The sequence below is a fragment of the Crinia signifera genome, chromosome 11, assembly GCF_055691185.1.
Source record: "Crinia signifera chromosome 11, ASM5569118v1, whole genome shotgun sequence".
NCBI lineage: Eukaryota > Metazoa > Chordata > Amphibia > Anura > Myobatrachidae > Crinia > Crinia signifera.
Genome location: NC_139227.1, coordinates 116934631 through 116958560, shown reverse-complemented (window position 1 = coordinate 116958560; position 23930 = coordinate 116934631). Strand labels below are relative to the sequence as shown.

Sequence of the window (23930 nt, the reverse complement as noted above, 5' to 3'; positions counted from 1 at the left end):
AACTGCGGCACTCCAGATGTTGTGAAACTACAAATCCCAGCATGCCTTGCCACAGTTTTAACACTCCCTTACAGCAAAACGGTGGCAAGGCATGCTGGGATTTGTAGTTTCACAACATCTGGAGGGCCGCAGTTTGAGGACCCATGGTTTAGGGTATTTTAGGAAGCTTGTGTATGTAAAGGGTGTATGTATGTTCTGTTTGTCACTGGTGGTATTTTGAGAAAGACCACATTCTGTGGTTGAAACAATCAACTTATATAATGACCCACCTGAAGTGAGGCTGAAAGTCTGTTATATATCAGCAAAGTCACGTGACCATGTAAGGATGTTAAAAAAAAAAATAGAAGCGTTAATAGTTTATTTTTTTTAACAAATCACAAAATGCAGAGTGAAGGAAGAGAAGTGAAATGTAAAACAAATAAATATTTGGTGTGACCACTCTTTGCCTTCAGAACGGCCTCAATTCTTCTACGTATTTGAAAACAAGTTTTGGAGGAACTGAGCTGGGAAGTTGTTCCAAACATCTTGGAGAACTAACCGCAGATCTTCTGTTTATGTAGCCTGCTCAGATCCTTCTGTCTCTTTATGTTGGGGGTCATATTATCAGTTCCAGGACTCCTGGTTCTTCTTTACGCTGACAATACTTCTTAATGACATAGAGTTAGGCTGTATGTTTGGGGTCTTTGTCCTGCGGCAGAAAAAAATTGTAACCAATCAGATACCTCACTGTTGGCAGCCCAAAAAAAGGCTAATATCTTAAACATGTTGGGAGTTATCAGTAGCATAATAAAATGTTAATAATTTTTTTTAAAATCATCATAAGTACTAATATAAAAAGGAAGATTCAGATTCTACGAGCTACATGATCTGATATATTCAAAATACCAGAACCAATTATTCTATGTAAAATTTAGGTGCTGCCAACCACGGATTCAGTATGAAATCCCGACGCCGGAATCCCGACAAGGGGGGGACATGGATGGCCCCCCTTTGCAGGTTCACTGCGCTCGCCACGCAGCAGGCCCGGTGCCTCGCTACGCTCGGCACGCTGATTTATTCTCCCTCCAGGGGTGTCGTGGACACCCACGGAGGGAGAAGGTGTCGGGATTCTGGCGTCGGGATTCTGAACGCCGGGATCCCGACTGCCGGGATTTTAACTGCATCCCGCCAACCACTAATCTGTTATTGCAAAGAGGCCATGGGGGCTGTGAATATTATGAATATTCTTTGGGTGTAGCCAATTGTTCTCTCCAAGGGGTCAGTCAGTAAGTTGCAGTGAGTCAGCCGTTAGAGAAAGAGACTGGCGTTCTATTGCCCGAGTTTTCTATGTTAAAATCGCCACCTAAACTTAAATAACTTTCCCTCAACCCTGTAGTTTGGCATACAAATCTGAAAGAAAAAAAAAAGGAGGCATTAGAACAATTTGGAGCGTAGATGTTAGCCAACGTAAATTGTTCACCATTAATAATTAGTTTAAGAAATATTTAACAATCTTGTGCGTCCAAATGGAAATCCGTTACTACTTAACCCTTTGAGTGCCAACATCTGTGACAGATGTGCAAATTATACACTAAAAATACCAATGTTGCTCAAATTTGTTATATAAAATTAAAAATGTGCTAAAAAAAAAAAGCTTATATTTGCTATATAAGGTAAAAATTACAGGTCATTAGGATGAATAAAATGTTTACTTGTCAATTTTCACACCTATTTTGACAAATTTACTGTCCCGTTTCGTGAAGCACCAGCTGGAGTGTAACGGAGGCTGGGTGCTTTGATGTAGGGCTGTTGCATGAACGACAGAAGGGAGTGAAGCAATCGGATAAAATAAAACCTTATTTAATAAAGATACTGCGGTACAGGAGATTAGTGATGACACAATGATAAACTGTAGATTCTGATAAATAGTAAAGTCAATAATATACATTCCTTATGGAAGAGCTTTGGAGATGATTGATAAATTGAATGACTGCAAGATTGGGTGATTGAAAGAATTGGATGATTGGTTGAAGGATTGGATGAAGGATTGGAAAAATGAAGTCCAGATGAATCTGTGCTGAGTAGGATCGTAGCTGCCGGACCAGGGATGACCACATAGAATAACCGTCAGGAATGAAGAAGAAGATATTACCCCTTTGGGGGGTTAACCTTGTCCTATCCGTATAGGCGGCAGCGGGTTCCGTGATGATATGGTAGCAGTAAAACGATCAGCAGGAGATTGGAGAAGACTTCACCAGAAGCGTAAGGACTGTAGTGGGAACTACAGATAGCCAGGAGGGATCAATGATGTGTGCGGTTGGACATCATTGTACTGACTGCCGGTCTTGCATGGCAAGTCAGTATTTGAAGGGTGAGCTGCATGATGATTGGCCGTGTATATGACCTCATTGAATGAGCCGTGCAGCATAGGCTGAAGGATCCCAAAAGATGGCCGCCACCGGATGCGGTGACAGAAACCAGCTGGCAGTGTTTGTGCACAGAGGCGCTGCAGCCGGTGTGTCCAGCCAGAAGCCTGACCTGACGCGGTCCGCGTCAGGTCAGGCTTCTGGCTGGACACGCCGACTGCAGCGCCTCTGCGCACAAACGCCGCCCAGACCCTGCATGGCATGAGACTGCACACCACCACTGTCACCTGGTGGTGACAAGGCGACGGGACCCAGACAGCCAGCATGGGAATCAGCAGTGGAGGTGAGCGCCAGGGCAGGAGTTAACCTGTCAGAGGTCTGTGGGCTTGGGACACCACAGAGCGTTAGGGTAGCTGACCTGGTGGTCGTGACATTTACTTGGCACTCAAAGGGTTAATGAAGAGACCAGTGGCAAGGTATGCTGGGATGAGTAGTTTCACAGCAGTTGGAGGGCCGCAGTTTGGATGTGGCTGGTCTAGGGTATATATGTGCACATGGACGTGTGGCAGTGAGCAGGTGAAGTGTGCCAAAGACCATCAATGTCCTGATGACTGGTCTCGGTCTTGAGCATCGGGACTGATCCTGTGGACACGTTCAGTGAGTAGTTGGTGCATTACCACAACCTTGGGCAACTTTTTGGACACCAGCTGCGTTAAATCCTTCGATTTAACTAATTCCGGCAATCTGATTATGGGACTAGTGTTGTGATCTTCAAGTTGTCTGTGAAAGACGATTGCTGATTTTATCTTTGAGCAATATGGTAGTGTGGATGGTGTCGAAATTCGATGTTCCGGATTGTGCAAATGAGTAGAGTGCTGTAGTATTTGGATGAGGGCTGTGTCCACGGCAGTTTTTAGTTTCCATAAGTGGAGATATGACCTTGGACATTTCCTGAGCTCGTAGCAGAGATTGTGAGTTAAAGTGTAGAGGATCAGGAGCAAATGTAGATACATCTTACTGCTTGGAGATGATGGTAACAGGGGAGCATACGGAGGAGGATTATTTTTAGACTTTGTAGAGGTGCCACCTCTAGAGCTTCTGGTTAGCCACAAAATTCTCCATAGCACTGGAGCCACGTGCACACAGGATTCTGAATGTCTGCCACATACAGCATTCTAACACTGGAGGCCAGAAATCGATAGTGTTTACCTGTATAATATACTTGTGTCCCAAGAGCTGAGTAATAAGGCAGCTGGTGGATGGTGTTACCTCGGATATTCACGTAGAAGGCCTACAGCGTGACCACTGATTGGGGATGGTAATGTGACCCTACTAGAAGTGAGCAGGTCATCTGTTGGGAGGAGGAGCTGCAGGTCAGTCAGTGGAGAGGGTGAGAGCCACGGCTCCAATCACTCACTCCTGGAATGGTCACCAAAGAGTCAACGGATTTAGCAGTCTATCATACTAATGTCTAAAGTATCTGTGCAACCTCCATCTAGAGATCTGGGACACCTTTAAAAGACTCTTATGTAAAAACCCAAAGCAGAGGCTGGAAAGCTGAAGGAACATCAAATGTCCTCCATTCTCCATGCACATAAACTGGGAGCAACTTGAGCTGGCAGGATAACTCATCCATTTACCATACATCCAACCCCAGATCCAAAGGTTGAATCTATACCAGTGAATGACCCCCAGTCGCTTACGGAAACTGCAATATCTGCAGAAGAAGTGCGCCTCTCCATTGTGTTCTCCTTTACCAGTGACCGGTAAAAAAAAAAAAATGAACTGCAGAAGTAGCACCACCAACTGCCTCCTCCTCCCCAGTAGTAGTGCCTCCAGCTGTCTCCTCCTCCCTGTAGTAGTACCACTAGCTGCCCTCTTCTAGCAGTAGTTCAACCCGCTACCTCCTCAAGACCGTAGCAATACCTCCTGACCAGCTGTCATCTCCATGCAGTAGCTCCACTAGCTGCCTTCTCCTGGCAGTAGCACCACCAACTGCCTCCTCCTCCCAGTAGTAGTGCCACCAGCTACCTCCTTCTCGCTGTAGTAGTTCCACCAGCTACCTCCTCCTCAAGACCGTAGCACTACCTCCTGACCAGCTGTCATCTCCATGCAGTAGTGCCACCAGCTGCCTCCTCTTCTGGCAGTAGCATTAATTTGAGTATTCAAGTTTGTCTGTGGTACATGCGTCCAAAATTAAAGATTTGAAAATGCCAGAACTGGTGAAAATATACAATTTTCACGAGAAAATAAAATACAGGAGAGTGTTGTAATTCTTTCATGTCACACGCAATGTCTAATTATGCTGTAAAAGGGAGGGAATGTGGGGGATCGTCGGTCAGACCGTCAGCTCCTGGGGCAGCGTACAGCGAGGGTGGGGGCAGCATTTTAGCAGCCAGGCACAGCATGTGGGAGGTGGACGGGGGGATGTCCAGGTGGCCACGGTGGGGAGGGTTTATAATACACAGATGAAGACGATTCTGCCTGTCAGATTGCTACACCACATATTGCGATATTCCGCTCATTGAGACCGTACACATTGATGTAATCGACAACAACAAAGTCTAAAATCATAAGGAAACACAGTGAAGGTTCTCTAAAATGGTTCGATTTTATTTGATAAAAGTCCCATTCATCTCATTAGAAGTCATTTCGCACAGATTAAAAACATAAACAGAAAAACACATTAAAACAATTAAAAATGATTGTGCAAAATAACGAGTATAACGGATATAAAACCCTGCAGACTAGAGGGCAGAAAACCGCGACTGCTGCTGGATTTGTAGGTAGATCATTTGGTAACAGTACAGGAGTGCCCTGCGGCAGACCATCACGGATGACACAGTGTTCCTCCTTTGTTCACGTGGCTACTAAATAACATGGTTTCTTAGACGCAGGAATAGCTGGTTAAAGATCTGACTTACACAAACAGTTACAGTAACCAGAGAGGGAGAATGCAGACGTAATCTCATAATAGTGACCCCACCCCCAACATACAGAGGATAATGTTCATTCTAGCACCCTGCATCTTTAAAAAATCATGCAGTTACTCGTTCCTGCCGGGGGTGTCGCTCTGGGCTGTGTTACTTCTAGCACAGTGTGGTCTATATTTCAGCACGGATATGTAGACCACGCTGTGCTATAATCACCGCAGCAAAGAGCGACAGCCCAGGCAGGGAAGAGGAACTGCACGGATTTTAAAAGAGGCCGGAAGCCAGGCTGAAAAGTGAACCAATATCTAGGAGAAAGCAATCTCGCTGGTTCCTAACCAGCCCACACAGCGGCCGGCTTCTCTATATGTAGGGGACTGATACACTTTACATTCATGCTTAAAAAGGAAGCGTAGCTCACATTTAAACATTTACATACATATCTAGTTTGACGCTTCGTTGCTTAGACGGAGGGTGCTGTTATTCCGGGCGTGGTATGAGCTGGTTTGCGGGATTTTTTAGACCACGAGGGAGAATAGCCCCTGTAAATCGGGATTCTGATGTCGGTCTACTGACATCGGAATTCCGACTGCCGGGAGGCCATTCAGCACCCAATTACAGACAGGGTGATTGCCTTGGGGCTGAGTAGAATCGGTGCCGCCTTGTGGGGGATACAGTAATTGGGTCACCAGCATGTTGGTTGACACGAGTCTAGGTTGTCATGCAGGAAGGTCGACAGGGTCACTAGGTCGACAGTCAAAAGGTCGACATGGGGTTTTTCACATTTTTTTTGTGCCGACAGGTGGTATTTCATGCCCTACCATCCATTAGGGCGTGGTAAGAGAATAAAATAGTGTGCCGACCCTAGAGAGGCACCGTGCCCGAAGCACGGAGCGCGCAGCAGTGCTACGTTTCAGTGTCCATGTCGACTGTGTCGACATTCGGGACAAAAAAAATGTGAAAACCCCCATGATGACCTTTTGACCCGGTTGACCTAATGACCCTGTCAACCTTCCTGTATGTCGACCTAATGACTGTCGGCCAAGATGCCGGTGACCTAATGATCCGCACCCGTCTTGTGATAGATCTCCAATCTGTAGCCTGCTCTGGCTATTCACATTATTTGGGGTAAAATAAAATCAGTGGTTCTATTAATCGGCACCCTCATGTTCCCAAAGAAGCCTATACAAGGCCATAAGAGACCCTGTAGTAGCCGGACACTGCACCACTATTAAATAATAGCACATTAACCCCAAGGATTTCATCCCCTCCCCCATGACACCAACCTTCTTCATTCGTCCCTTCCAGACACAAATATAAACCCTCAGTACGGACAGATGCGTTAAAGGGCTCAGTAGGGAGGTTAGTAATTACTGCAGAGAAAAACCCAAAATAAACTGTAACAGTTGAACAGATATCGGTAGATATTACGAGGCCCTTTGTTCGCCTTCGGGTGGCTTGTATATTCCTTTAAAACACACTTTTGGGATTCATTCTGTGCTTTTCAGCCATGTTCCTGTATCAGCAGAGATTTTATTTTCAAAACGAATAGACAAAGCAAAACGCTTTAGGAATAGTATTGTACCGGACACTGAAACAACAGCGTGGGGTCGTGTTCCAGAAACTGACTGATATAAATGCTTGGCTGAAAACCCCAGAGGAATGGCAGGGCAATATAGCAAGGCATTTAGTAGTATTCGGAGAAAGGGGTGTCCTATCTAGTAATGATTAACCTTCGTACCTCCAGCTGTTGTTGAACAACACATCCCAGCATGCCCTGCAACAGTTTGCTATTTGGCCAAGCTAAAAACTGATGCAAGGCATGCTGGGATGTGTAGATCAACAACAGCTGGAGTGTTAGGTTAGCCATCACTGAGCCAACCCTATACATAGAAGCCTATTCCAGGGTAAAACCAAATGGTTAGGGTTCATGGCTGCATAAATGTTTTTGCCATTTAGTAATTAGGAAATGGTTTACTTGTACTCTTGTTATGGAACTGACTGTACATTGTACCCCCCCTGTACAGCGCTGAGTACCACTAGTGGCTTGCAGCTACAGTAACGAAAGGACTTACATCAGTTTTAGCATGGTCAAATAGTAAAACTGTAGCAGGGCATGCTGGGATGTGTAGTTCAACAACAGCTGGAGTGTTAGGTTAGCCATCATGGTCCTAGAGTCTTGGAGCCATCCGTCTCCAATGCTATCCTGCTTAGTGACATCCAGATGTCCCCCGAGTAGTCACACCCATCACGGTTACCTAGTAAATGGGGGCAGGTGTGAGATTTTGGGGTCTGGGTTAGCTCACAGACAATCTCTAGGTCGACACAAGGTCAACATGAGTTTAATCAGTTTTTTCAGCCAATGCCAACATCTGAACACATAGACTCGCTACACTAATGCTGCGCTTGGAACACTTTACCGTTCCCAATCCGAGCTGATTGGCTGGCTGTTTTTCACTCTTTGGAACTTGGTATTTCTGGCCCAAAGTGTTAAAAACTCCCACCAAAAAGGACAAAATCATGAAAAGCTCAGGTCGTTCTTGTGATAGGTTGACAATTTCCAAGTCAACCTTTTGTCAGCAGCAATCTAGACATTGTCCTTGAGCCATCCAAATACCGGGATGATGATGTTGCCGCCAAGGGTCGTTAAATAATGGTTACAAGCGAAGGACTTCACCATGGTTGAGTGGAAAGTTGGCCATTTGGACCAATATACATCTAGACAAACGGTTTAAATAGAAGAGACACTAAATCATCGATAGTCCAGTAGAGATACAGTAAATAGCCTTGTCCTGGCCTGCGACTGGTTTTCCTTAGAACGCTGAAGCCCACCCACTATAGCTCAGAGATGGAGCGGTCATCCTTCATACGGCGTGCCAATATCGGCCTCGCGGGGCTGTGATGTGTGTGTGGTTCTCGTCTGCATCCTGCACAGAGGAGAAGAACGGAACAGTCACAAGTGTCCGTCTCACACTGGAGGCCAGCATGGACTTGCTCATCATTACCGTGACTACACCAGAGTAGTCCCAGTGCCAAGGTCGGTCAGACGGGTACCAGCAGACCGCTCCGCCCTAAAATCAGATTATTTTCTATTTGACATAGATTTAAAGGTTTAAGATTTTCTTAATGTCCATCAAATCTTTTGCATTGTCTTGTTCCCACTATCATTTTTCACCTAAAGTTTAAAATTAATGTCTTTTTGATCCTGAACTTGAAATAAAAAAATTAAAACCTTGCTTAAAAATTCCCTTTGTAGGCCCGTGCTGGGCGTCATTGGATCCTAGTAGACAGACGGCAAGGCCACAGGTGTTGAGGGAAGGGTGGAGTCGGTCAGGTCTGCTCCTCCCCTACATTGGAAACGTGTTGGTATCCGATTGGCTGAGACTTCTGCCGCAAAAGGACTATAAGTAGCATGACAATGATGAGGAAGAGGATACACCCACAGGCGACCAGGCCGATGATGACCTCTGTGTGACCAAAACAAGAGATTACATTCGGTGACTTGGCAATTTCATATGTCCCTCGATGTTAAAATGACAGTACATGTCCCACATGGAAATAGCGGACTTGGATAACGGAGCGGACGGAATGTAGTGATAGAACTAAAGATGGACTATACAATTGTAAAGGTCTTTACTGCATGTCATAATCTATAAAAGTGGTAGTGAAATAGTCAAATATTTAAAAGGACAACTAGTCGCCTTCCAGCAGCCAAATAATACCCCTCTTACACCACCGCAAAACCCCGGGTCTTCGGCGGGTCACACCCGGGTCAGCGGCAGTGTAAATGGGACACGCCGTGTCCCTTTACACGGGACTTCTGCCCAGGTCCTGACCTGGATAGAACATGGCTAGGACCTGGGTAGAGGGTGGTGTAAATGGGTACCCTGAGTCATCCAACCTGGCTCCCATTTACATCAATGGGGGGGGGGGGGGGGCACGGCGGTCAGCGGTCCCGGCGTGGATGTCATCTCCAAGCGCCGCCTCCGTCTACACTGCGGGTGGGCACCGCAGTGTAAACGGTGTAAATCCCGGATCCGACCCGGCTTGGATACTTCTCCCAAATGCCGGGTTGGATCTGGGATTTTTGATGTAAAAGGGGTATAACTAACCAGTATGATTTGTAGGATTATTAACTGGGGGAAACCCACTCAAACACTAGGAATCAACCCGAATGCATTCACATAGGGCCCTGTTTGGAACTTAACCCATGGCCCCAATGCTGTCAGTCAGCAATGCTAACTACTGTGCCACCGCAGTGTATGACGTTAGAGTTCAAGCCCCAGGTAAGGCACGTGCACAGTAGTCTATAATTGTGTAAATATATATTAAAAATAAATCTATATTAATAAATATATTTACCTATACACATAATTGTAGCCCACTTACAGAATACTCCAAGTTGAGGACTTCTCAGTACATGCCAAACCTGGGACTCAAACTCTCCACCCCACACACTGCAGTCAGACATGTGGAGCCTTTCGTTCCTGTGTAGGACTTTATACAGAGCGCACATACATAAAACCACTTGCAATTCCTGCGTTTTCACCAGGCACGTTTCCTGCAATCACCAAAGTCGGCCTGAGCGAATCTCAACTGCCCGTAGCTGCTCTGAGTTGTGCACGCAGGATCCAATTCATGCACAATTGTAACAAAAATAGCGAGATCTGAATCAGGCCCATAAACTCCACCTTTTCCAAACTGGAACAATTTATTTCCCCTTCTATATAACAGGCCTTAGATTATACAGAAAACTGCAAAAACACTTTCTTCTTGAGTCCGAATTGCAGGCAATGACACAGCATTATTTGCACCCCTTGCCTGCCCTGCTCGGACAAATCCTAAATCTGCACAAAAGTTAACGCTACTCTATGGGGGGGTGTGAGCAGTTTTGTGCGAGTCTGGGCTACTGTAAAGTACAACTCTTGCCGCTCTGATTCGGATGGGTGGATGTCTTCACCCGCCGTTGTATTACTCTCTAGATCTAGAATAGGGGACTTGGTGTTGGAATAGGCCTCTATTTCTGTCGTTGGTTAGAGCGAGGTTCCTCACCTGTGTCCTGGCTTGGGCTGGGTAACTGACATTCCTGCTCCCAGTCTTCAGCCACCACCGGTTGCAGCAAGCTCTGAAACATCTGCAGGGGGCAGCTGTGCACACAGCCCGGGACTGTCAGAGGGAACGGCGGTAGTCCGCTCTCATTTCTAAAGTACATCTCCACAGTAAAGTTTCTGGCAGGGAAAGAATAACAAACAATCTGACAATTAATAAATGGACATTTATGGAGGGCACCGAATTCATGGATTCTAATACCCCTGGTTCTGCACCAAGCCAAGCGCTATTTGTATGTACCCTCTGCTGTCACAAACCCCCTCAGCAGCCTAATTGTGACGGCAATTCTCAGGCGGTGCATTGTGCCTTGTGCCAACATCTTCCCTCTCCTTTCAACAAAAGAAACTTTATTTAACCCAAGGTACGGTTTGGTTTTCCTTACTTAAAGCTCATAGTACTCAAGAAAGTGATGGCACGGTCTATATTACATGTGGTAGTCGTGTGTGTGCTCCTTATGAAGTTGCTCAGCGTGCGCCTAGAAATTGCGTGTGTGACAGAAGGGCCGATGCGATGCTGGGCACCGTGTACATCGCATCAGGGCCTGAAGATCGCACCTGCTGGACGACAGATTTATCATGTCACCATGCCTTTTGGCAGACTTAGCTGGGATTGCCTACGATACATCATATTCAAAATGACTGCATAAGGCAGGCATGTCCATACTATGGCCCTCCAGCTGTTGTGAAACTACAAGTCCCATCATGCCTTGCCACAGCTTTGCTATTAGGGAATGCTAAAACTATGGCAAGGCATGCTGGGATGTGTGGTTTCACAACAGCTGGAGGGCCACAGTTTGGACAGGTTTAAGGGGGGGGGGGAGAGGTTGCCCTATCGTTTCGGCACCTTTAATCTTCCCCTTCCTGCAATACAGCTCCTTGATTAAAGCAGCTACCCAGTTCCATAAGCCATTGCACCATGACTATAATCTTCTAGGTGTACCGGCGGTCCACTGCTAATTTTACATTGCGGGTAACTTCCGCTTCCTAATGTCCGCCAGAGTCAGCAAGCCGGAACCGAGAGTGGGAAGTTACGGACTCACAGGTCAATAAGCGAAACAGGAGCACACATGTCACGCAGAAGAGACTACGGTCATACCCAGGGCTCTCCTCATACAGCTCGAAGATATGGCAGGAAGCGTAAGGTGCCTGCTTTCCATTGTAGACATCCAGAGCCATCTGTAGAGCACCCAGCGTAGTGTCATGCTACGGAGCAAATGAAAAGCAGGTTTGAAAAAAAAACAATGACCAGGTCCCAAATTCATTGCCCAAAACCTACAGACATTATTTAGGCTGACTGGACGGGATACAGTCGGTTGGTCGACCTAAAGATGGTCAACAGTCATTTTGACTGTCAACCTTGTTCCATGTTCCATGGGCAGCACGGATGGTGTAATGGTTAGCATTACTGCCTCACAGCACTGAGGTCATGGGTTCGATCCCCACCATGGCTCTAACTGTGCGGAGTTTGTATATTCTCCCCGTGCTTGCGTGGGTTTCCTCCGGGTACTCCGGTTTCCTCCCACAATCCAAAAATATACAGGTAGGTTAATTGGCTTCCTACAATATTAACCCTAGATTGTCTGTGTGTGCATGTACATGTGGTAGGGAATATAGATTGTAAGCTCCACTGGGGCAGGGACTGATGTGAATGTTCTGTAAAGCGCTGCGGAATCTGTGTGCGCTATATAAGAAACTGTTAATAAATAATAATAATAATAATAATAATAATGTTGACATAGACCCCTGTCGACCTTGCAGTATGTCGACCTAGTGATGTTGACCTAATGACTGTCGACCATCCAATCCATACCCGACTGGACAAGGTAGAGAAGGGACGACTGGACTGTGAGATATAAGATAACCGTTGCTTTAGGGTGATCCCGTTATGTGGGGGTCGTAGGCGCTCATGTTAGTAATGAATGTTCTGTCACTCCCTGCACCCACACAGGTCTTTGGGCACTATCATTTTACATTGTTCGGTTATAAAGTCCATATTGTGAGTGTGGCTAGATGTGAGATGGTATCGAGCCTAGAACTGAGGTTTGTATCTCTGGATTTCTTATTTTTGAATCAGGTAACCTTAAAACACGTACAGGAATCATAGATACCAAAATTAGAAATGTGCATGCATACAGCGGTGTAGGTAGGTACCACAGTGTCCGGAGCAAGGTATAATAACAGGACACTACAGGCTACTCCCCCTGTACAGTGTGGCTCCGGCTCCCTGTAAACCTTTGGCGCCCGGAGCTCCCGCTCCACCCTAGATACGCCTCTGCACGTATAGACATGTAAATAATAACCTAGCCGCACAAACAGGAGACCAATAACCATAACACATTGTCACTTACTGCGGAGTATGATATGAGCTTGAGGCCACTTGATGAGTTGCGGGCAACTTCTGTTATGTTCTTCAGGATCTGAGCCACCAAAACTCCTGCACAAGAGGAAGAGAGCTACTGATCAACGTGTCCTAGTCTATCACCTCCACCACAATCCATGCTCTGACGTCCTATCAGCAGGTCGGACACACCAAAACCCACAGGGACAACCTACAACCCGCAGGGAAAACCTACAACCCGCAGGGAGCAGACCTACAACCCGCAGGGAGCTGACCTACAACCCGCAGGGACAACCTACAACCCGCAGGGAAAACCTACAACCCGCAGGGAAAACCTACAACCCGCAGGGACAACCTACAACCCGCAGGGACAACCTACAACCCGCAGGGAAAACCTACAACCCGCAGGGAGCCGACCTACAACCCACAGGGAGCCGACCTACAACCCGCAGGGAGCTGACCTACAACTCGCAGGGAAAACCTACAACTCGCAGGGAAAACCTACAACCCGCAGGGAGCTGACCTACAACCCGCAGGGAGCTGACCTACAACTCGCAGGGAAAACCAACAACCCGCAGGGACATCCTACAACCCGCAGGGAAAACCTACAACCCGCAGGGAGCTGAGCTGTAGGTTCCATTACTTTTCACAACAGGAAGAACTCCTTCATTTAATGTAAAATATAAACTGCATGGACTTTAACAGCCGTAAGTTACGAACCTTTCACGATCTCTGTTGGCGTATACTGCGGAAACCCTTAACAGTGGTGCTACAGTAGCCTACATATGGGGATTCATCTATAACCTAAAAGTAGCACAAAGTGGGAACTTGTCCTGTTATCTCCTCTGCCCTAGACCTGGATAAGTACAACCCAGATTAGAAGAAATTCCATCTCTTTCTCTATAAACTTCCCATCGAGGACGCCAATGTCGGCCAACGGCTCCACTCTCCAGAGAAATGAACAGATCTGGGGCAATCACTCTGGACATCACTTGAATGTTGCCTACTGTTACTAGCCCTCTATGCCTGAAGTTTACCATTATACCGCCCACACGGTGCTTATTTCCTAGTGCTGGATCTGCCTTAGTTTCCCTCTGCTATCTGTCCAGCCCTCCATCCACACAGTCTATGGCTTCACACCTCTATGACTTACTGTTGGTTCACTTATACACTGAGGGGGGTAGATGTATGAAGTAGTGATAAGGGAATAGTGGCCCATGGCAACCAATCAGCACTGTAGTAACATCTGTAATTTGCATAATCTACAATTATACAGAGCAGCTGATTGGTTGCTATGAGGCACTCCTCCTTCCTTATCACTGCTTTATATATCTACCCCTTTGTTCCTACAATAGGTTGATATTCAATACATATTTAATGGGCCTATGCTTCTGCCTTTGTCGGTGGGGCCTATCCATACCCTCCAATATGATCCATTCCATTAGGCACAAAATGCTCTGTTCCTGCACTTCCCTGTCAGTGGCAGTTACAGAGGGGGGTCACATCAACTGTCAGTGAGTCCAGGACAGTGATGTTTGGGGTGGCATTAGGTGTGGCTCCTCTTTTTGAATAGGACAGGCTCAAATCTGCAACTGCCATTGGCAGGGAAGTCCAGCAACAGAGCATTTTGTACCTCATGGAATGGGTCATTTTGGAGGGTATGCCTATCCATATTTCATGGCACCCAGTGTTATCACCTAATCCTGTACACAGCTGCCTCATAATGACCTCTGACCCTTGCGGACCTTTCCAGACCTGTTGACCATCTCACCTCCCTGCAGACGCGCCTTCTGCTTCTGCTCAATGACCCCAAAGAGAAACCTGAAGCCGAAATTCTTTATTTTGCTTAGTCGTTCCAGGACGTCAGGTGTAGCCCAGGAGGGGAGGCTCAGGTTATGCTTTGACTATGGCAGAAGAACAAAGATTAGCAATGGCATCAGACTATATGATGAGTGTTCTATACTACGTATATGTTATTTACACACACATTATCAAGGCCATGATAAGCCAGAGACTTTGTGCGTCCGAGGCAACAATTCCTGTGATCACTGGTTCCGCCCACACTCTGGGGACAGGTACGCTGTGGAACGTTTTACCCCTCGCTGTATTCGTGTTTGTAACGTATATGTACCCAAGTGCAAATCCAGGGTTCTATTACCGCGGAGGGAGATAACGTATTGCCGCTTTAAGGGGCAGGCAGGTGAAACAATAGGATGAGGGGACTTTCCATTGACTTTTAAATTAGTGTAAATCTGTATAAATAATTACCACGGGAGTACAGATTTACCCTCATTTACCGCTATGTGGAGTCCCGATGTACCAGACACAGTACGGTTACTTTTCCAAAATGCCAAACTCTACCACATAATTAGGTCAATGGTAAGATATGGATCTATAACAACTATAATATATACACACACACACATACATAATATATAACACATACGCATGACAGGTGGCAGGGATGCCGGCAGTGAGAATACCATACCAACACCGGCATCCCAAAGGAGGGAATACCGACAGGGGTTAAATAAATACAATTACCTTCCCACTGCCCCCCCCCCCCCCCCCCCCCACCACCACCACCACAACCTCCCTCTCACCAAACTGAACCTATACCCTGCCCCCTTTAGCCTGACCCAAACCCTCCCCGCCTAAAACCAACCGTCCTTGTAGGTGCCTAACCCTAATACTCCCTTATCTCCGCCCCCACCCCAACAAACCAAATCTACGTCACCACTACTGCCTAAACCCTGCCCCCAGCATAATTCTAGCAATGCCCGTGGCTCAGCTGCCCTGTACTGCTCTGTGGCACCAAGGCAGACAGTTTGCCAGTGCAGTGGGATCCAGGAGCACAGAACTACAGCTCAGATCAGTAACAGAGATCCAATCCCTGGTGGGGTGGCGGGGGGGGGGGCTTTCAGAAAGGGGAGACTGGGGAGACTTCCTACTGGGAGCCCTTCCCTTAATCCAGATCTGGATGAGAGAGATCTGGGCATTAGAGCCTCTCATTTCTGGGCTCATTAACACTACACCACAGTCATAGTGTGTTGCTGCCTAGTGATCACCGGACAATCCCCTAATGACTGAAATATCTCCAGTTGCCGGAAGATGCCTGAGAGGTCTCCTCTGTCCTGTAGCTTCAGGGAGGTTATGGCGGGGAGCGACGCGATGTCCTAATGTAATGACCCTCACAATGGAGTTTCCTCCCCAAATACTGACCTCACAGAACAGGATGTCGGAAATGGTCCATATAGATTCCAGAGAGCAGTCGGAAAGTCCAGTTTCATTGGCTACCATGTGCATGAAATCCTATTGAAGAACAAGGAGCATGAGACACACTTACAGCTTCATATTTGTAATGGGCAAGCACCGAATCTGCCCTTACTGGTAGCTCAGACATTAGAAGCTTTACCCTATTTTGCTGTTTTCTGATTTGATTCTACGGGTGCCGTGATATCCTATGTTATATTTGAATTGAATTGAAGTCCTGTGTATGTTTTAGTGTATTCAGTGTCTACTCTGCAATTGCAGACATCCCCCTGATGAAGTCTCTTATGAGATGAAACGCGTTGGGTTCCTCTGATTTTTCTACCTTATGATTTACTAGACGTATTGAATATGAGTGAATGTTAATCAATGTCTCGGCAGCAGAAGCCAGATTAACTATGTTATGCTAATGTGAGTATACTGCAAGTAATGCGGGGAAAGGGGGGGAATCTGGCGCGTTTGTGTAGTCTCTTCTGTACATGAGCTGTATGCAGGAACCCACCATTTGTGTCTGCGGTACAGAGATCCATGCAAAACAGATTCAGCCCTTAATGTACTTTCACTTTGAGCTGTGACAGTTTTTAGCCCACAAACTCCCCACCCCCAGTCCCTATCTGCTCCTACCCCCAATCTCTGTCTTCCCAGATCCCTCTCTCCATATCCAGTAAGTTTAAAACAGATCACCCTACAAAAATTGCTTTCACTTTCTGATATGACATAGCACATAAAGGAGTAATTTGGTTTGTCAAGTGGCCTCTAGTGGTCAGTCGTGGTACTTTATTCAAAAAGAACAGGGTGCATGAGTTATAGTGGTTTTACCGACTTGGACCATTGTGTTCCTCGGCATTCTCACCAGATTGTCTTTGGTCATCTGGACATATTCCGGAGATTTCCGGGTCTCCTTCTGCAGCTGGAGGTATTTTGGACATGGAAGTATTGGAAACTTAAGGAGCTGAGATATAAACACACAAGAAATAAGTGTCAGTGTCCTCCAGACTCTTACCAATGGACGGTCACAAGCACAACGCCCCTTACCCGCTCCTCCGAATCTGGCACGGTATGCACCGGGATTGGCTGCCACGAGATGTTCGGCTGGAAGACCTGGGATCCGGCAGGTGGGTAGAGACCCGCTAAATTCGCCTCGGCGCTCATGAGGGTGCGGTCCACATCTGTGCTCCTTACGTAAATCTAATGGAAAGCCAACAAATCCTGTTTTGTACACATATACCCACAAATTGTATACTGTTCCCGACATTGGGGGTCATTCAGATGTGGATGGAGTTACACTGATTATTGGTATACCTGTTCTGCGGCCTCGTTCTGATGTTGGGGGGACTGCGCATGCGCAAGTGCGTATTTGCGCATGTGAGGACCCCAGCAGGGGGTTACACACTCGCCGGTCCGTTTGTTGCGGGGAGGGAGTGCCGGGGGGCGGTGACGGCGCTGAACCATGGGAACGCCCAGTGTTATATAGGCGTTCCCATGGGCTGGCCGATGCCTCCCGGGGGCGGACGGATGATGGCGCAGGAGGACAACCGCCCGCCCCGTCTTCGTCCTAGTGCTCGCAAATAAAGTTGAGTTTCCGCTGACTTCTATTTGGCAGGAGAAATAATTTGATAGTCGGCGAGCGGAGGCATGCGAGGGAATTTGTTCTTGTACACATCCCCTTGCATGGTACTGAGGGAATTCGGCGGGGGGGTGTTCTGTGATGCGGCGCCTCAGGCGCTCGGTAAGCTATGTTCGCAGCTTACCATGCCATCCTGAATCAGGGTCAATGTGCGAATGAAAATGCGACAAAGGAGTCACTAAGGCATTACACTGAAAGTAACTGACAGAATGATGTCATTTGAAGGGTGCATGGGAAGGGGACAGGAGAGGGAATAGGCTAGGATCTCCGGCAGAGGGCCCGCGGTTAGGACATGCGGCAGCCCGAATGCACGGTCCTATGCACAATGGTGCTTGGGAAGATGCAATACTGCATCCTATAACGCAGTTTGGATCAGTAATGCAGCAGCAAGCGGTAGCACCTCCCACCTGTGCAACAACTCTAATACCAGATACATAAATAGTGACTGTTAGGACCAGGCACTGATACTAGATGCAAGCACAACAGTCGGTATAGATGGCACAATCCATCTGTCCTCCACGATGGAACATTTCTGCCTCAGTGATGTCACTGGCTCCTAGCAACTCGCAAAGACGTCAGATGCAGATTATATTAGGAAGGTATAAAGCCGACAGATATGGAGGGTGATTATGTTTAAGCCTAAAGGGAAAACGTACCTCATGTCTGTGATAGGACTCGTTAAGGAATCCTTTGTAACGCTCACGCAGGGCTTGTCCAAGATCCCAGTGCTGTCTCATACCAATCTAAATACAGGGAACATTCAAACTCAGACTTCTGTGCATCAGAGAGGAGGTTTATTACAGAACAAAGCAAGAACAGAGGCCAATAGATAGCCGGTAACATGGTAATATGATAAGCAGGCATGTGTTTTCTTTCAGTGACTGTGAAATTACAGGTCCTTGAACTCTGCTCAGCTTTAATTGATGATAGAAAAATAAAAGCAGATTCCGCAGTAACAGTAGTGGCCAGAAGGTGGCGATTAATCTCACGATCGCTTGTCCGAGCACCAGAGCTCGATTACTTATAGATCTGCTGAGGCCAGAGACAGGACTAACATTGGCGCAGCACATCAGGGCCCCTGGGGAATAAAGGTCCCACTGCTGCCCCGTTCACCATCCTCCCCTCACTCACTGGTTTTCCGCTGCCACATTCTGACTCTCCCTGTCACCCACTGCCATATTGTATATTGTGAACTTGGGTTAGAGTGTAGAAGGGGCGCCCAAAATGACATTCTTACACCTGGGCTCACCACACACACAAGTTCCGCAATTGGCAATAGATTCATTTGAACAAAAAGTAACATTATGATTCCATGGGGATAAATGTAATAATGCCGGGTACAGACGGTGCGATTCAGAGCCACTTTCTATTCGATGGGGACTATATAGAATGTTACACAGAATTCTGCAACGTTGTGGTTATACTGAGCTAGAAACTTATAGCCAATCGCATTTCTTCTATTTCTGTATGTTTCAGATGGGATTTTGTAAAGAGCAGCGGATATCCTGGAGTGCGGGATACGGTCGTATTGTCGACAGCACTTAGGTCGACAGTCATTAGGTCGACACCGTTGGGTCGGCAGGTGGCAAAGTCGACAGGTGTCTAGGTCGATGGGACAAGATCGACATGGGTTTAGGTCGACATAGCGTTAGGTCGACAGGTCGAAAGGTTTATTTTTTTACTGTTTTTTGAGCCGACATGTGCCGACAGGCGGTATTTCATGCCCTACCATCCACTAGGGCGTGGTGGGAGAATAAAATAGTGTGACAAGCGTAGCGAGGCACCGTGCCCGAAGCATGGCGAGCGTAGTGAGCGATGCGAGGGGCTGCGGTTGACTTCCAACTGTGTCCATGTCGACTGTGACGACATTCGGGTAAAAAAACAGTAAAAAAAAAAAACATGTCGACCTTCGGACCTAACCCATGTTGACCTAACAGTGTCAATCTAAACCCATGTCGACCTTGTCCCCTTTCGATCCAACGGTGTCGACCTAATGACTGTGAACCTAAGTGCTGTTGACAATACGATCCACACCCCTGGAGCGCCGGCCTTGATGTTTTGGTTGTAGAACATTATCGTCAGACCAAGGAATGTCATGTGTTTTATATGTTTAGCTGCAAGGCCTGCTGGGAAATGAGACTTTACGGTTTATTCCTTTTTTGGGGCTTTATGGGATTACAGTCATCTCTATGTATAGATCTAATGGGGCGACGCTGCTGAGTGATCTAAGCCATGTAGACCGCTCAGCACACAGCGCTGCACAGTGCTGTGTTAGCGCTGTGTGCTGAGCGATCTGTCAGTGTTCTCCGGTGAGACACTGGCACCGACTGATTAATAACCAGCATTCTGGATATTCATCTCAGCACCGGTATCGCTTTGGCCCCTACGCACGGAGCAATGTGTGACATCGCCCTGTGTGTGGCCCCCTTAACATTGTGTCAGCATACAGATGGAGCAACTCTCAATGGAGCTGCTCCTGGTGATAGAATCGCCAATCGCCGCCCCGTGCCAGCCGACAGAAGGGGGTAAGCGTGCACAAGACACTCGCGCACCCCGTTCTGTCAGAGCCCTCTGTCGGCTCCCCTCTGCCCTCACTCCATGCCCCCAATCCCTGTCTGTCTCCAGGGAAGCCGCTTCCCGCCGCCTTGCTGACAGCGGAGCGCGAGATGAAGCTCCTGTCCGCCAGCCTGCACCAGCTCAGGACATCGGCTGACGGGCGCTCCAGCTGTACTTCCCCTAGCACGGTTCCTGGGGCCTATTTCCTGCTATGACCCGACTGTTAGGTTATGTAAATGACGTTCCGTTCATGAGCACACATACTGTAGAAGACAGAGATGTTGCAAACTGAAGCAATATATGGGGCAATGCTGGTCCCTAATGAACGTCTGGTCTGTATTCTGATGAAAGCACCCACGCATATGGAACAGTTGAACTTCAAGCATCAAGGCCCCATCTCACCTGTGTAAGCTGCCCGAAGCCCTGAGGCCAGACACCCTCTTGGTGCACATCCTTTGGGTAAGTCCTCACCGGAGAGCGATCACCATGGCGATAAACCTACAAGACAGAAAGAGTTAAGGGGTAGATGTATGAAGCAGTGATAAGGGAGGAGGAGCGATCAAGTACCAGGCACTTTATCACTTCTCCACCCTTATCACTAAGAGTGCACTAAAGCCTCCAAGGCAGCGTTTCCCTATCCCTGGTCCTTAAAGCACACTAACGGTCCAGGTTTTAAAGATATCCATGTTTAAGCACAGCTGCTTAAATTAAAATAAGTGAAGTGCTAATTAGGTCACATGTGGCACGATTCAGATCGGTTCGGAGGGCCGTAGATTCACAGCCCATCCAAACACCAATAAACCGCGCATGTGCCCGGTAAGCTGTGCTCGTGTGCCGAGTCCTCTAGCGAACGGACCGCGCGAAGGCTTCTCTGGCTGTACACAGGATGGCTGATGGGGCATTTAGGGGTGGACCCCCAGCATTTCATCGGCGTGCCCAATAAGACAGAGGGCGCCCATAGAAACCCCTGCCTGTTTGGGGCAGGCACATGACGTTGGAACCCGTCCCAAAATCACATGGAAATGTGGAGCCGCTGAGTGACTGCTGGGTCATGCGGCGGCTGTGAGCGCTGGGCTCAGTAGGAGAAATCATTCGTCAAATGATTTCTCCTCAGTGCAGCAGCATGCAAATGGATGTGCGGCTGGGGGTGCGGTCGTTCGCTGGGGCGGCGTTAACCTGCGTACTAGGCTCCGAAAACACCCAGGGCGTAATTGCAGTTCCTCTTTCCAACATGGGTTAACGCTCTCTGCTGTATTGCTTCTAGCACAGCCTGATCTGTATCTCAGTGCTGAGATACAGACCAACCTGTACTAGAAGGACTAAAAAATAAAAACAAATGTCGACCTTTTCATGTGTGGACCATTTCCGTGTTGACCAAGACACTGTCGGCTGCACGCTCCACACCATGCCCTACTGGGTTCTGACTGGGCATTGAGCAGACTTTTGGGGGCATGCATGACATAACAGCATTTATAGGGTTCCAATAAAACTTTGCTATTGGGGCTCAGACATGTCTAATTACACCAGATCAATTATCTATAATGAAGTCTTCCCGGTCTCCAGTCAATGGGTGAGCTGTCCAACATGCATTGTGCAATGTTTGGCTCGAGCCACTGATTCATTACCAAAGATAACAAGTTCCCAAAATAAATATGAGTCACTGTGGGGAGAATCACAGACACACTGTGGCTTTAAATACCATAGTTGCATCAATATAAAGCAGAGGACTGACTGGTTACAGATCTTCAATTACAATTTATTCTTTGTTTATCCTGTGATTTTTACTCCATTATCGTTCAGTTTGACCCGATAATGCAGCAGGTGTGACCCTAAAATGCTGACAAACATAACAAAAACTGCTTCATTAGCAGCCTTGTTGGGAAAACTAATGTTTACATTTACTGATTGCAAGTACAACCTTGTTTGCAGCCGTATCACAGTGTAAATAATGTTCTTATAGCTGAATGTGTGCCAAAAATGTTGCACATATTGAAGGGATTATTTCTTAATGTCATCATGATCAAACACTCCAAAGGTTTAACATGAAAGCGGACGTGGAGTGCGCAGATTGCCCACGGTCATTAGGAGGCTGCGGGATAACAATCCCCGTTCACTATTACGTCACACTGCACACACATTGCTGGTGGCAGCGTTCAGAAACACACTACTTGGGGGATCCGCATGGGCTGAACACATGGGACAATTATGAAAACCAAGGCACAGGAAAATGTGCTGTAATCCATAGCAACAAAACACACTTTGTTTTTCTAAATATAAATGACACAATGAGGTCATTGATTGCTATGGGTTACAGCATTTTAAAACCCTTTTTTATAAATGGAATGGTGGATATTTATCAGTGTTTATTTACTTTTTTTTTTTTTTTTTAAGGTTTTCCAGGTGACTTTGGGGTGATTCAGAGTTGATCTCTGATGCGCAAATTCACAATCCGTTCGATCAAATGAATGTGCATGCAAACAGATCGTAGCTCAAATAGCGACAGAAATAGTAAAAATATTTCATCGCAATCCTCTCGCAATTTGACAGACGGGAAGCTGGGCATTTGTGGGTGGTAGCCGCCTGCTTTCTGGGAGTTTCAGGTAAACAGCAGACGCGCCCAGGCATTTTCAGTGAGTGTGTGCGATGTCTGCGCCAACCTCATCCGGCCTGTTTCTGTTGCAGAGTTGTGGTCAGAGTTACGCAGATTTGCACAGACTGGGAAAATCATTGGATGGTTCGAGAATAGAGTATGGATGTGCAACAGGATAGCTGATTGCGATCCATTGCTCGTAGATTTACACAGGGCAGGTTTTCACTCTGTCTGGGCTGCGGCTATCTACTCGCAGTCCTCTGCAACTTTGCAGATGAGAGATCAGGGTCTGAAACAGGTCCTAGACCAAATGGGGAAAGCAGGACACTGTGCCACAATGAGGCTGGCAGGAATGGCAGTATGCACTGGCACAATACTCCTGGCAGCATACACTAGTCAGACAGACCCTGACCCAGCACCCCCAGCCATGATGTAACTGAATGGCAGGGACCCCTATATGCTGTATCTGACCCACTTCCGGGTTCTCATCCGGCACTAATAACATCAGCCGGTGACGTCACGCCCACCCTCTCACCCTACTCACCACTGTGACGAAGCGGAGCTGGCGAGCCTGTACCAGGTATACCGCTGCCAAGAGCTGCCAGCACAGCGACAGCGGGGAGAAAAAGCCGAGACAGCCGCTCTTTCCAGCCATGGTCTTTCACACAATGCACCGGCCCCGGAACTCCTCTAGCTGAGCTGCGCTTCCCGGGGGGAAGACCAATTCTGCGTCACACGTCCATCCGTCTTTGGACGGGTGGTGGCTTCAGTTCCGGGAGAAACAAAGATGGCCGCCGAACGGCCATCTTTGTACTCCCGTTATTCAATAAGCTGTTGTTCATGCATGTACTAGGGCTGGGCATCGGTGTGGCTGTCGTCAATGGTTACCATAGATGTTTCTATGGAAAGTGGCCATCGATGGTTACCGCCTGTGCAATGGATACCATCGCTGGTTTTATCAGCAGATGGTCATCTCTGGGTTTTTGTTTTTTTCTTTACTGGGCCGTGGCAGAGTCAGGACATGGGGGTGGGGGCTTCATGGGTGCAATGGCCGGGGCTAGGCTCCATTTGCTGACACTGGTAAAAAAAAATATTACTCAGTTATACCATGCCATCGATGTTGGGAAACCAGCTGGTTCTCTGCCATCGACGGCAAACGTATTCTA

The 23930-nt window shown here is 47.4% G+C and overlaps 1 protein-coding gene across 1 annotated transcript; it reads right to left on the bottom strand.

Annotated features, from left to right (window-relative positions):
- Positions 1 to 4931: 4931 nt before the first annotated feature.
- Positions 4932 to 23547, bottom strand: ACP2 (acid phosphatase 2, lysosomal). Its single transcript, XM_083164434.1, has 11 exons — positions 23309 to 23547; positions 20577 to 20672; positions 18275 to 18361; positions 17027 to 17179; positions 16845 to 16943; positions 15944 to 16033; positions 14493 to 14625; positions 12732 to 12817; positions 11480 to 11586; positions 10328 to 10503; positions 4932 to 8742 (listed from the first exon to the last, which is right to left on the bottom strand). The coding sequence occupies exons 1-11, from the start codon at positions 23417 to 23419 to the stop codon at positions 8606 to 8608; spliced, it is 1275 nt and encodes a 424-aa protein (XP_083020560.1). The 5' UTR covers positions 23420 to 23547; the 3' UTR covers positions 4932 to 8605.
- Positions 23548 to 23930: the final 383 nt, after the last annotated feature.